This window comes from Neovison vison, chromosome 6 (genome assembly GCF_020171115.1).
Source record: "Neovison vison isolate M4711 chromosome 6, ASM_NN_V1, whole genome shotgun sequence".
In the NCBI taxonomy this organism is placed as follows: domain Eukaryota; kingdom Metazoa; phylum Chordata; class Mammalia; order Carnivora; family Mustelidae; genus Neogale; species Neogale vison.
In genome coordinates, this window is record NC_058096.1 from 173,067,124 (window position 1) to 173,082,419 (window position 15,296).

A 15,296-nucleotide genomic window follows, 5' to 3' on the forward strand; every position below is an offset into this window, starting at 1 on the left:
AAAGAAAGAGAGTCAATCAGTATAATCTGAGCTGTGAAGCTGGTTTCATTAGTGGTTACTAGGCAGCTAGAGACCTATTTTAATCAAGGTATGCAGTAAAGACAAAGATGGAGATGTGACATGCTTACTACGGTTATGGAGACTGACAGACTGCATGCAAAAACGGATGAATGTCATCGATGGTAGAACTATTCCTTTTTGGGAAAGTATGGGGACTTTTGGGGAGGATGAGAGGTAACAGGTCACACCGAAGCTGAGGTTTCTCATTCTCTTGCTGAGACTGGCAGGAACATGGTCAAGAAATATTGGGAATGATATTATACTTGAAATGAGGAGGGCAAATGATAATCTTCATATTTAGCACTCCCAAAAAGCAAACCCAAATCACCTCAAACTGCAGAGGAGTATTGCAGCGACTAGCAGTAGTAAGAGACGTGATTGGTGAGAACATGAGGCTGTATCCATTTCGACACTCCTCTTCTGGGTGAGATGGGCCAGGTGTGGTCTGTGGGGGGCTCTTTGAGCCTGGATTGGGAGGGGGCGGTGTGACTGGAGAAAGAGGCCGCAGTAACTTGGTGACATTCTGCTCCATCAGATAGCGAGACTTCCATTTCTTTAATGGGCTCAACAAGTCTGTGAAATACAAAACTTGGATGAGAGACTGAAACCACAGCTTAAAGGGAAGCTCTGTAGTAAAGCCATTAATCTCTAGCCCACAATGGCTCTTAATTCCTTTTCTGCCTCATCCCGATGTTATCTCCCTGCTATCAAACGAAAAGCCAAAGAACTCTCTAATTGCCAAATGTAAGTAATTCTCAAAATTCTCTACTGCCGAGAGAATCACCAGATGAATCTGACACTTCTCTTGACTGATCTCTGGAACTAATTTAACTCTTCCAGTGGAAAATATAAACCTCTTATTTTTTACCTTGAATTTCTAAAAATCTCACTGTCACTTAGTTAAAATCACTTTCTACTTAATTGCCAAGTGACCAGTTCAAGTTTCTAGAATGTTAACTCCATACTCCTTTTATCTTCTTTTATATATTTCAACCATTTTTTGGTAGAAAATTTTTTGCTTTAGTGGGAAAGAGTTACAAATGATTACCTGACCTATATATCTGGCCCCTAGTTTTAGAGTGCTTCAAAGTAGGAAATGATTTTTACAAAAATTTCTCCCAACCATTTTAAAAAATGAGGCTGGTACTCTTTTTCTGATTGGAATATCCTACACTTCTTTTGGGATATATCTTCTTTTATTTCTTGGGTCCACTTATAAAAGAAACTACTACCCTATATATTTTAATGACCACTTGGATCAAAGCACCTATCTCACTTTCTCAGAGGAAAAAAAATCTTTTATTCATTTATAGCTAAAAATACTTATGTACTTAATACCTACTATATGGAAACCACTGAATTAGGTATGTAAGGGAAGGTCACCCTATAGTCTATTTAAGGGGATTTACAAATTTGTGAGGAAGAGAAAAAGTATGTTTAATATATATTATTTAATAGAGTATTTAAATCATTAAATATAAATAATATAAAACATGCATAATGTAAGTTTAAGAATCTCTATAGAGGATCATACTGCTGTGCATTTGTAAAAAATAATTATGCTTTGAAACTCTTAATTTTTTAAAAAAGATTTTGTTTATTTTTTATTTATTTGACACAGAGAGAGAGATCAGAAGGAGGCAGAGAGGCAGGCAGAGGGGGAGGGGGAAGCAGGCTCTCCACTGAGCAGAGAGCCCGATGAGGGGCTTGATCCCAGGACCCTGAGACCACGACCTGAGCCCGAAGGCAGAGGCCAAACCCACTGAGCCACTCAGGCACCCCTGCTTTGCAACTTTTGATCACAGGGTCCTGAGTTCAAGCCCCATATTGATTGTAGAGATTACTTAAAAACAAATTCTTAAAAAAAAAATTATACTTTTAAGTGCTTATTACATGCCAGGCACTACTCTATGTGCTTTGTGTGAATTATCAGATTTAATATGAACTCTATAAATCCATTTTAAAGATGAGAAATTTGATGTGCAGAGACAGATAAAGACTAGATAATTTAGCTTCATTTACATTCTTTTTTTTTTAAAAGACTTTATTTATTTATTTGAGAGACAGAGACAAAGATAGTGAGAGAGCACAAGCAGGGAGAAGAGGAAGAAGCAGGCTCCCTACTGAGCAAGGAGCCCAATGTGGGGCTTGATCCCAGGACCCCAGGATCATGACCTGGATGAAAGGCAGACTTAAGGGCTGAGCCACCCAGGCGCCCCTCATTTACATTCCTAATCATTATGTCAAAATATATCCCCAAGGCTAAGTGGAAGGAATGGCATTTATCCCATGCCTTCAAGGACAAGTGCTGGGACAGAAGGCATGATCAGAGTTATGCTTCAGGACGATTTACTCTGGCAGTAACAGTTACGAGGCACTGAACTAGGCTAGCAGATGTGGAAATGGAGAGAAGAATAAATGCCAAAAATACAGAACATGCTTTTCCCCTTTTTGATATGTGAGAATTTCTTATTTTCCTAGATTGAATTATATTCGTATTTTTGTTTTCCAGAAACAGAGCTTTCTTTCTGACTTTCCTCCTTTGAAAGATGCTTAGGTATAAAAAAACAAAGATGTGATTCATGACATGTTTAGAATACTTTTTTTTTTTTTTTAAAGATTTTATTTATTTATTTGACAGAGAGAGAGATCACAGAGAGGGGAAGCAGGCTCCCAGCTGAGCAGAGAGCCCGATGCGGGCCTTGATCCCAGGACCCAGAGATCATGACCTGAGCCGAAGGCAGAGGCTTAACCCACTGAGCCACCCAGGTGCCCTTAGAAGACTTTTTAATGTACTCTTGAGAGTAAATCTTAAAAAAACAAAAAACAAAACAAAACAAAACCCACTGCTATACTGACAGGTCCAACACTAAATACTAAAGGGAATTAGATAATAAAGCTCACTCTAGGAAAGTTAGAAAGTACAGATGAACCCTATCACTTCCAAATCAACTTATAGGTCATTCACATAAAACATATTTATTGAGTTCTTATTATGGTATCATATTCAACAAAATAAATCTGATATCTGCCATGATGGAAGCTTATGGGCCAGTGGTCATTTGCCTTTTTTCTACCTATAACACTATATGTTCAAATTTTTTTCAAGTCTTATGTCATTTTTCTTTATACTCAAATAATCTGCAAAACTGTATAAACAAACACCCACATATTTAAACAAACACAAAACTTGAAACCATACCTACAGATTAATGTACTCCTAATATCCTGGTTCATTTTCACCTAGACCTTTTTCTTGACATGGCCTTACTGACCCTTGCTTAACACAGCTTAGTAACCTACAATTTTCATTCAGGAACACATGGTTAAAAGCATCTAGCAACATCCACCTGGTTAAGCATTTGCCTTGGGCTCAGGTCAAGATCCCGGGTTCCGGGAATCAAGTCCTGCATCGGGCTCCTTGCTCAGCAGAGAGCCTGCTTCTTCCTATGCCTGTTGCACCCTCTGCTTGTGTTCTCTGACAAATAAAATCTTAAAAACAAACAAAACAAGGGGCACCTGGGTGGTTCAGTGGGTTAAAGCCTCTGCCTTTGGCTCAGGTCATGATCTCAGGGTCCTGGGATCGAGTCCCACATCGGGCTCTCTGCTCAGGAGGGAGCCTGCTTCCTCTTCTCTCTCTCTGCCTGCCTCTCTGCCTACTTGTGATCTCTGTCAAATAAATAAATTAAATCTTAAAACAAAAACAAACAAAACAAAACAAAAAACCCAAAAAACCTGGCCTATTTTCCCTTTATCTCCAAATATACTTTAACTCAAAACATACTTCAGTAGAAGGTAGTAATTCTTCAAAAATTATAGAATTATAATTTCTCCACTGATTTGAAATATGACATTTATCCTATTAGATTCTTGCACAAACTGGGTTTAGTTTTGTACAGCTTTACTGCTGTCTAAATGGCATCAATACTGACATTCATTTTAGTAAAACTTGGGTGATTTCATTTATTCAACTGTAGCTGTCCAAAATATTTTGGCTCTTCTAGTATACTTACTCCCGTCAGTGAACTGTTGAAATCATTCACCATGCTGACAGTACTTACCCCACCACAGTCAGAATTTTGATTGGTATCACATTAAACTCAGGGGTGACTGAAGAATTCTCACTCAGCACCATGGTAACAATCTTTCAGCTACTCATGCCTTCATTTATACCTCTTCAATAGATATGTCATATTTCTTTCTTTCGTTCGTTCATTTATGAGAGCGAGCAAGCAAGCGAGAGCAGGGGAGGGGCAGAGGGACAAGCAGACTCCCTGACGAGCAGGGAGCCAGACCTGGGGCTCCATCCCAAGACCCTGAGATCTGTGTCCTGAGCCAAAGTCAGATGATTAACCAACTAAGCAACTCAGGCACCTTGATTTGTCACATTTCTAATTAGGGTTACTCGCCCATGTTCTCCAGTTTTTGTTATCTCTGGGTATTATTACGCATATTTCTGTGTTATTATCTGCACTTTTTTTTTTTAAAAATAGTTACTTGAGCGCACACATGATTGAGTGTGAGTTGAAGGAATGGTAGAGGAAAAGGGAGAGAGAATCCTCAAGCAGACTCCCTGCTGAGTGCAGAGCCTGAATGAGGGCTTGATTCCATCTGAGCTTGACTCTAGGACTCTGGGATGATGACCTGAGCTGAAATCAAGAGCTGGGTGCTTAACCGACTAAGCCACCCAGGTGCCCCTCTACATGTTATCTTATTATTATTATTTTTAAATAACATTATTATTATTTTTTAAGATTTTATTTATTCATTGGACAGAGTTCACAAGTAGGCAGAGAAGCAGGCAGAGAGAGAGGAGGAAACAGGCTCCCTGCCGAGCAGAGAGGCCGATGTGGGGCTCGATCCCAGGACCCTGGGATTATGACCTGAGTCGAAGGCAGAGGCTTCAACCCACTGAGCCACCCAGGCACCCCTCTACATGTTGTTTTTACCATGTAAGAAAATGTTTATCTTTGTATCTAGCTACCAGTGTTTTAATAAACTCATTTGGCTTTTCTAGGTAGATAAAGCATATTACTTGTACACAATGATAACACACACATCCTCTTTACCTGTACTTTTATCTCACAGATTTTTTTTTTGTACTCACATTGTCTAATAATTCTAGACACTGTTAATTAATATAAAAGGGGGATAATCTGATAACCCATTTTTAAAATTTATTATAATTTTAATTGAAGTACAATTTAGTACACAGTATTAATTTAGTTTTGGTGTTCTTGATAATGCATTTTAAGGTTTAATACAAATAGTTTTTACCATTAAGCATAACTGGCAACTATTTTTCAGACAGATGTAAAAAAAAAATCTAAGATGGGGGGCAGATGGGTGGCCTGTGTGGCTCAGTTGGCTAAGCGTCCAACTTTTGGTTTCCATTCAGATCATGAGCTCAAGCCCTGTACAGGGCTCCACACTCAGCAGAGTCTACTTGAGGCTCTCTCTCCCTCTCCCTCTGCTCCTCTTCCTTCTAAATCTTTAAAAAAAAAAAAGGTTATTATTAGCATCTTATTTTACTAGATTTATCCTTAAATTAATTTTTACTGTACTATTACTCCCCCTCCTCCAGTTGGCCTGCTAGTAAATTAACTATATGAATAATTTTTCAAATACTAAAACATCCTTATATTTATAGGAGAAATTTCATTTGGTCATAATATACTTTTATTTTGATATTCTTACAGAGTCAAGATTCAGATCACTGAAATCTAACTTAAAAGTAGTAAGATGTGGGGCGCCTGGGTGGCTTAGTGGTTTAGGCCTCTGCCTTCGGATCGGGTCATGGTCTCAGGGTCCTGGGATCAAGCCCCGCATCAGGCTCTCTGCTCAGCGGGGCGCCTGCTTCCCCCTCTCTCTCTGCCTGCCTCTCTGCCTACTTGTGATCTCTCTCTGTCTATCAAATAAATAAACAGAAATCTATTAAAAAAAAAAAAGTAGTAAGATGTTGGGGCCCCTGGGTGGCTCAGTGGGTTAAAGCCTCTGCCTTTGGCTCAGGTCATGATCCCAGGGTTCTGGGATCGAGCCCCGCATCAGGCTCTCTTCAGCAGGGAGCCTGCTTCCCCTTCTCTCTCTGCCTGCCTCTCTGCCTATTTGTGATCTCTGTCAAATAAATAAAATCTTAAAAAAAAAAAAGTAGTTAGATGCTGTTTTGGGGGGTTAGTTTGACAAAATAAAGGGTGAAAAATTTAATAAAACTGTAGAGTATATAGTATATACATGCATATGGTATGCTATGTGCACCCAAAAGTATGTGCACATAGCAAATAAACAAATTTTACCACTCCTTCAGTGCTTGAAATCCTGCTTTTTATTCTCTACATTTTTGCAGTTATTAATAATTCGATAACTAGTACTTTGTACAAAACTTTTTAGTCCATATTTATTTCTGTAGAACAACTATGTTAGGTAGTATTTTTTTTTTTTTTTAAAGTTTATTTCTTTATGTCATCTCTAACTCCAGTGTCAAGGCTGGAACTCATGACTCCGAGATCAAGAGTCACATGCTCTACTGACTGAGCCAGCCAAGCAACCCAGAGTATTAGTCTCTTTAATACATTATATTAAACCTTAGCAAATTGCTAGTAGTAGGAATATTATTCTCCTGCCATTTTTATTGCAAATCCTTTCTCTTTTTTTTTCTCAAATCCTTTCTCTTAATAGACTTCTCCTCTATTAAGCTCTATATAATATTTAGACAATATAGACACAGACGCTTTATTCAAATTTGACTTAAAAAAAATTTCAATGTGTCTAGAACTTGTTTTGGCAAGATCTAATTCTTTTTAATCCCTCAAGTAAAGTAAAAATTCCAGAACAATTTGGCAAATATTTCATTTACCTAAGACCTGTTTCTGGCTATTCTATCCCATACACACACATACACTCAGGCACCAGTACTATTTTAATTTAAGTATTAGCTTCCGGCTTCATATTAGAAACTAGTTTTGTTTTTTTTTTTTGAGAGAGAAGGCAAGCGAGCGGGAATCTTAAGCAGGCTCCAAGCTCAGCGCAGAGCCCTAGGTAGAGCTTGATCTCACTATCCTGAGACCATAACCTAAGCTGAAATCGAGACATGTACTTAACCAGATGAGCCACCCAGGTGCCCCTTAGAAACTAGTTCTGTACTGCTAGGGAAGGCACTTCTTTGGCTTTTTATTTTCTTCTTTTTTCTTATTTTCATGTTAATTTAGATAAACTTCACTTAATCAACTTCCATAATGAGCTACTTAGATGGGAACTATATTAAACTGGGGGTGGGAGGTGGGGGAGATACTACAGTTATAATTTTCATTAAGAACTATAGACTTTATCTTCAAGACTTTATAAACATATTTCTCCGCAATGGTTTACTCCACACACTCCACTATGGTTATTCCCAGGCAGTTTTTTAGTTTTGTTAAGTTTGGGAATGAAAAAATTTTCATTCATTTTCGTAGTATACAAATGTTATTAATTTTTGCATATGTACCTTCTATCCAATGGTTTTACTAAACTTTTTTTTCTTTTTTAAGATTTTATTTATTTATTTGAGAGAGAGAGAGAGAGATCACAAGCAGGCAGAGAGAGAGGAGGAAGCAGGCTTCCGGCTGAGCAGAAAGCCCGATTTGGGGCTTGATCCCAACCCCAGGATGACCTGAGCCAAAGACAGAGGCTTTAATCCACTGAGCCACCCAGATGCCCCGGTTTTACTAAACTCTTACTAAATCTAAGTTTTTCAGATGATTAGACTTTACTAGGTACATATCCACACTATTTACAAACAATGAACATTAAGCTCTCTCCTTCCTGAAGATTAATTTTATTTTTTATTCCTAATCAAGTTTAGATTTTAGGAACTTAGCATCTTTAATGTACCCTAGTATCTGACTAATTTCTGTAAACATTTCATAAATGCTCAACAAGAAAGAGTATTTTACATAGAATAATGTTAGTAATAATTCCTATTATGGGTTTGATATTACTCTAATCACTTTACATACATTATTTAACTCACTAATCTCATATAAGCTCTACAAAACAGGTATTACCATTCCCATTTTAGAGAGGAGGCTCAGAGATGCTTAGTAACTTGCCTAACATCATGTACTTAGTAAAGGATAGAGCTGGTTTTCAAATTCAGGTCCACTGGATTCTTTTTACTCTACCAAAACACTTCTCTTTCTCTCTGACCCTCCCCCTCCACCAGAAGGAGGAAGGGGTGGGGTGGGGAGAGGAACAGGGTATAGGGTGGAGAGAAGGGAGGATCTTAAGCAGGCTCTACATTCAGCACAGAGCCTGATGTAGGGCTTGGTCCCACAACCCTGAAATCATGACCTGAGGTGAAATCAAGAGTCAGGTGCTTAACCAACTGAGCCACCCAGGCACCCCCACTTCCCTTTCTTGATTAACATCTCCTTGGTCTTTTTGAAAAAACATAACTAGCAAATAAAAATAATCCCTCAGGATTTATACTAACTTGCAGCAATATACCATCATTCTACTGATCATCATCATTCTACTGATTCTACATACCATACCATCAAACTACTGCTTGGTCTAATTAAATATTTTCCTTTTGGTTATGTTACTCCTTAAGGGCAAGGTGTGTTCTTCAAATGTTTCTCACTGCTAGAGACCAGAGCAAAAATTCAATAAAGGTTGGTGACTAATAGTCCTAATTCCATTCCAACCAAGGCATGTAGTAACAAGACATTTTGCCTATGAGTCTTTGCTAGTCAGGACATGAACTGTTATACAACCTTCCTTTCCCAAACTCAAATGCAAAACACAAATGCAAGTGCGCCTAATTACGTATACTAGATGGAAGATTTAAGTTATACTCTCACTGTACTGTAAAAGCTTCCAATAAATTGCTAATATTGATGAATATCTGGTATCAGCATTTCTTTGTATTTGTCTAGTTTGAGTAAATCTCTCTAATCTTTGATGTAGAAGAAGGGTAAAATACTTTAAGAATAAAGATAAAGATAAGATAAATAGTATCATTTATCTTCCAGATGTTCACACTGGGGTTTTATTATCCTGGGGTTATACATGTAAAAATTTATAAGGTATAATCCAAATTAGAGATAGAGGAATTAACTAATAATTAAAAAAAAAATTTTTAGCAGCTTACTTTTTTCCACATATAATATTACACAGAATTTTAATATAAAGCAGATATTATTAGTACAAATCTATTTAAGTTCATATTTAGTCACAGGCAATGAACAGAAACAGTGAAGTAGTTTTTAATGAAAATCTGAAATATTACATCATGTTAGCTGTAATCTTACATGACCTTTAGCATCTATTTTAGTTTTTTGATTACATAATATTCACAAAATTTATTTAGAGATAAACTTATGGAAGTCACAGAGAACTTTTCAATTAAGCTGAAATTGGCAGGAGAAACTTTGGTAAAAAGACTGGTAAAAAGACTTTGGTAAAAAAACTTTTGGTAAAAAGCCAAAATAAGGGACGCCTGGGTGGCTCAGTGGGTTAAGCCGCTGCCTTCGGCTCAGGCCATGATCTCAGGGTCCTGGGATTGAGTCCCGCATCAGGCTCTCTGCTCGGCAGGAAGCCTGCTTCCTCCTCTCTCTCTCTGCCTGCCTCTCTGCCTACATGTGATCTCTCTGTCAAATAAATAAATAAAATCTTTTAAAAAAAAAGCCAAAATAAGGTAGCCTCACAAATTCATGTACCAGTGCTCTCAATTGCAATTCAATTAAAATTACAAATTTCACAATTCTTTTACAAATTCTTACAATTTTTTAGGACCTTCTAATTTAAAAACTCACAAGGACTTTATATTGGATTCAAAGCCATGTTTCCTAAAAAATTTTGCACTAATTGTGTAAGCCCTTTTGAAAACAATACCATTTTAAGGATTTCTCATTTATTTCATTCACCCAACCCAACCCAGCTCAATCATGTGTAATCTTTATTGTTTCCTCAACAGCACCCCACATCTTTCTTGCTTATTTCTCCTCTTATAAACATGGATATAGATTTCCTAAACTTACTACTTTAAACGTATCTAACCTTTTTTTAACCATTTCTGCTGTTATCTGTACACTGTCTAGTTCCTTCTTTGTCGGCGTGGGAAAACTGTTCCCTGACTTGAGATCTCTCTCTTCCTCTGTAAAGACAGATGTAAAGTAACTATTTAGATAACAATTTTTTTTTAAATCAAACTGTTCAAATACTCAAACTGAATTTTTTTATGTCGACCTGAAATAATCATTGCTCTTGTATTCACGAAGTTTTGAGATACATACCTGCATTGTCTTTGCAGATACTAGAAGAGTTACTATTCTCATTACTTTGGTATAGATGCTGAGTTCTAGTCTCTTGGGGTACAGATGATGTTTGAGTCATCCCTTCTTCCAAGGCTTGCTTTATCCAGCGCTGCAATGGGAAAAGAACCAGGGAATTATCAATAATCATTTAAAACTACTTAGTAAAGCTATTTCAAATACATTAATCGAATCATTACATATCAACTGGAGAGATGTACTCCAACACACTCACTGAGTTCCACAGTCAAGTACTCTTTGTCTTGCATTTCAGCATATTAGAATATTGCCCCATCAATTCCTTCTATGGGGCAAAATTGAGAAAATCTGGACTATACATAATGAGATCCCATCAAAAAACCAAAACCAGTAAAAAATGATTACTATTCAACTTTTCATATTGTTTAGAACGGGGTAAACTGAAAGAGACTAAGAAATCTTAGCTTTCATTTGAGAGAGAGACTTGATCATATAGGATAAAACTAGTACAAAAATAAGTGCCTAAAAAGGAAGATATAAGATCTCTTAAGAGTTTTCTACCCTGTGCTGGGGACATCTGAAGAGATAATAGAAAAGATTCACAGGAAGACTCTGGATGAGAATAAACAGCTCTTCAATACAGGTACAAAATACTTCCAAAAGGTCTACTCTCAGATGGAATAGCCTGTGAGTTTTTTCTCCCTACTAAGTACTTCGGTTAAATTAGGCCAAGAATAATGCAAATCACCAGAATAAATGAAGTTTTGCAGAAATCAAAAAGGGGAAAAAGTAAAAGAGAGCTCTCTAATCAGTCACTTTTTTTGTAATGAATACTAGAATCTAAAATGATGAGATACAAATTTAGGTCAGAAAAGTGAGCCTGCAAAGATTAGGATAACAAGATTATTCATCCTGCGGAAGAGAGAAAATTTCTTACCTGTAATTGTGTTCTCTTAAGATACACAGTTGTAGGTTGCTGACCACTCTGTGGCTCTCCTGCCCTGACATAAGACAGATCGAATTTTGATAAACATCAATTTCTGAATCAGACCCTCCCCCAAATAGGAAGAGCAATGGTGATTATAATTTCACACCTTTAGAGAACAAGTATTACAGGTAAGTAAATATTCTCTTCACTGAAGAGAGCAAATAGATTTACCCTCTTAGAAACTTAGGAAATAATGCGAGGAGAATTTCACCATGAAAAATTTTAGATCATGTAAACAAATGGCTTTGTGGTCTACCAAATGAAAGCAAAAATAAAACTGTAAACACGAGGCAATAAGAGTGAATAAGCATATAAAAGAGATCTCAACAGTCAGTTGAATCGTTATCAACATTTTATGACATGACCAGATCTTGGAAAAGCCATAACAAGACCATGAATGAACTCGCTTACACAGAATACTGACATCAAGATGAACTGTCAGAACCACAGTACCTTACAACTTAGAAGAGACCTTGGAAATCACCGTGTCCAAAGCACTCATTGTATAGATGGGGAAAACTAAGCCCAGGAGGACAAAATGAGTAAAAAATCCTTTGTTACAGATACCTCAAATACAAGTTTTTCTTTTCAAAGCAGATGACAGGACTCACTTGGGGTCACTGTGCTTTTCTCCAAGAGAAGATAATTTCTTAAATTTCCAGTGTCAAGTAGATGCACCCATAAAAGAATTTAAACTCTGGATCTGATGACTACACAAAGGGAAAATAAAACCAGGACAGGGGCATTCTAAGAAGATGCTGCTATGGTTAGCTATAAGGTCAAACATAGCAAATACAAGCAAACCCATTCCTCCTGGCCCTTCTGTATGTCTATGTAATATTTTAGAGTCAACAAAAAACAAAAAAAAAAACCCCAAAAAAAAAACAAACAAAAAAACTCGAACATTTGCTTGTAACTAACAAGTTCCATAAAAACAAATTAATTTTAGATGCCCTTAGCACCTCAGTTCTAGCTACAGTTATTAGGTCAAAAGTATACTTCCTCCTCCTCCAAAACTCTGTATGAGTCTTTTAGAAACTCAGAGATAGGTAAGAGAAATGTTTTGACAAGTCTCATTACCAAGGGAAAGGAGCAAAGAAGTAATTTGGGTTTTGGAGTCCAAAGATCTGGACTGAAATATGGCTGTGCCTCTCACTAGCTGCCTAACTCCAGGCAATCCGTCTCAGCCAAAGTTTCCGGACCTATAAATCAAAGCCAATAACCCAACTTCACAGGGTTGTCACAAAGGCTAAGTGAGAATGCATATGAAGAAAGCTCACAACTTATCACTAGGTGCACATATTCAGTGAGGACCTGTTCAACTGAGTATAGAGATACACAGATTATATAACCTCCGCCTGTATATACAATAAAATACCAATGCAAAGCTAAGTATTTCAATTTCAGTCAGGATGGTTTTCTAAGAAATCTGGAAGACCAATCCCCCTCTAACCCACATGTATTATACCTACAAAGTTGAAGCTTAGAGAAGATTTAGAGAGAAGAAGGAAGGACACTACTGAAAGGCTTACTGGCCACTCATAAAATCAATGTTTCCATTCTAAAGTAAGTGAAGACCCAATACAAGATAAGCCATAATGTGCTTTTTAAGAACTATGATTCATTATAATTTAGAGACTCCAGGGACATCAAAAATGTTCTGTCAAACACCCTAAGAATCTGGATGCAAGTATACAACATGCAACTTTACATAGTTTTTATTTATGAGGCTTTTACATCCTTTAATCAGATAAGAAACAGTATGCCTATCAGCAATACACACTGCTCTAACTAATCCCAAGGGTGGTTTTTCTCATCTAACATATTCTTCTCTGAGAAATTTTCAGAAAATTATAACAATTTTGTTGAATAATGCAGATCTTCTTAGGTCCTATACTAGGACCGAAGCGTCCTTTCTAACCGATCTAAAAAATAACTCTTCTCCATCCCTACCTAGAATAAAGCAGAGTTCAGTTTCTAGGTAAAAAGACCCAATTTCATTAATTTTGTGCTATAAAGAGTGAAATTTTTATTCTGTAATATCATCTGTATGTTAACAGCAGATATTAAACCTGTGACTTAACCTAATTCAGATCTAAACTTTAAAAAAATTTAAAGACCAAATTTAAGTGAGATAATCTTGCTAGATAACTCAGCGTACACATCCTGAACTCTTCCTGAAGACTAATATGACATACAGAGATAAAAGTGCCTGAACAGAGCCTGCAGAAAACAAGACTAAGGACGGTCAGACACATCTGGAGAATAAAACATGGACATGAGTTAAATGGGACTTTTATCTGTTGTCAGTGGAGATAACAAAGATGAGCTATAGATACAAGTCCTAAATTGTATGAGGTAAAAGAGTTCTAACAAATGGATTTTCTATCAGATTTGAAATCAAATTCATACATGTTTTTGGTTTTTACAGGACTCTGCTAGCTAGAAAATCAAGACAGGAATAGAAAGATTAGAACCTGGCTTCAGAATGATTAAGGTGGAGTTTCAAGAGGCTAGTCCATACTGCTTATAATTCAGACCTCATTATTAATCTGTACTAAATAACTGTCTACCCTTCTCAAAGGAGCAAACAGGAGATCCTATTGTCTGGCTTGATAAGATGCTTCAATAGTTAACATCCTTAGAAGTCTAGTATTATGTCCAGCCAAATACAAAACAAAAAGAAAGAACTTCTCATATATATATATGCATGTGTTTGTGTGTGTGTGTATATATATATACACACACATATATATATGTAGTCATCACCTGACTTGCTCCTCCAAACTAAAGACCATTATATGCACCTTCTCTAATTGTTCAACAGCACTCTAAAAATGTAGTTAAGATTTTGAGCTGTTACTCTTTATGAGGGACTGAGCTCAATGTAATAGGAAGATTAGTTTTGCATGCCATACCAGAATTAACTCTCTAATTATTACAGAATAAGGTTAATCATAATGCTCATCAAATGCAAATCAATATTTTTCCTTCTCAGATGATCTCTGAGATCCAAGGTAAGTGACTTGGTGTAAAAATTTATCCCCAGAGACCCAACCATCCTACATCACTTAGGTAAATTTCTAGTTGTATTTTTTTCTTAAGAAAGATGTCACTGTTTTTATTCTTGACACCTGCAAGTTATTTATGTGATTGTGTTATCTACAAAGCCTCTCTTTTGGCAAAGATCTTATGGTCAAATTTCTCCTTAGGGGTTATTCTACTTGGGAATTTCCCCCAAATAAACCATTAAGTGACTCAAATACTTAGATAAGATGTGCAGTTTGAAGACTTTCTTCAGTGTATGCTACCCATTCAGTGATAGTGCCCTTCCTTGTGCACAGAACCCTGTTGCCCTCCTCCCCTCCATATCCCACACCACTTTATCTCATCTTTCATACCCCCCACCCCCAAGAAATAATTTCTGCTCTTTGGGAAAAGAGAAAAGCTTTAAGTTTGGAGGAGTCAGGGAAGACCTGCCTGGAGTTGGAGACTTCATCACATCAAATAATCTACATGCAGCATCCTCATGTACGTGATGCCAGTGGAGGAGGGCAATGGCAGACACTGAGGAAGGCAGCCTGAATCCAGATCTGAGGATAAGAGAAAAGGGTGTTCCAGGGAACAGACTCTACCTCAAAGGAAGACCAAATGAAAGGGTGTCCTAAACTTCTAGAAACATAAAAATGACATTATAGGTCTGAGGGAAGTGATCTATTCCCAAGAGACATCTTTGGAAAATATGCAGGGCTTCTGGGAATTCCGAAAGAGCATTCCAAAACAACCATCAAACACTACTGCCACTAGATTCAAAAACAGTATGTAACTAGATAGACAGTGGGGAGAGGGGATAGAGAAAGAAAAGAGAGAGAGAGAGAGAAAATTTTAGAGCAGGTTCCGTATTGACTAGGGAATAAACAGTCCAGCTTGTTATTTGATCAAGTATCAGAAAATATGCCAATTGTAACAGGACCTTT

The 15,296-nt window shown here is 37.1% G+C and overlaps 1 protein-coding gene across 13 annotated transcripts in view; it reads right to left on the minus strand.

Moving 5' to 3' along the window:
- The window catches only part of SETD5 (SET domain containing 5), an 83,739-nt gene that overhangs the window by 12,143 nt on the left and 56,300 nt on the right, over nucleotides 1-15,296 (minus strand). For all 13 annotated transcript variants that reach the window (XM_044253078.1, XM_044253086.1, XM_044253083.1 and 10 more), the window contains 2 exons: nucleotides 10,335-10,464; nucleotides 389-633 (listed from right to left, as the gene is read on the minus strand). In XM_044253078.1, coding sequence (XP_044109013.1) covers nucleotides 389-633; nucleotides 10,335-10,464 — 375 coding nt within the window. The remainder of the gene's footprint in view (nucleotides 1-388; nucleotides 634-10,334; nucleotides 10,465-15,296) is intronic.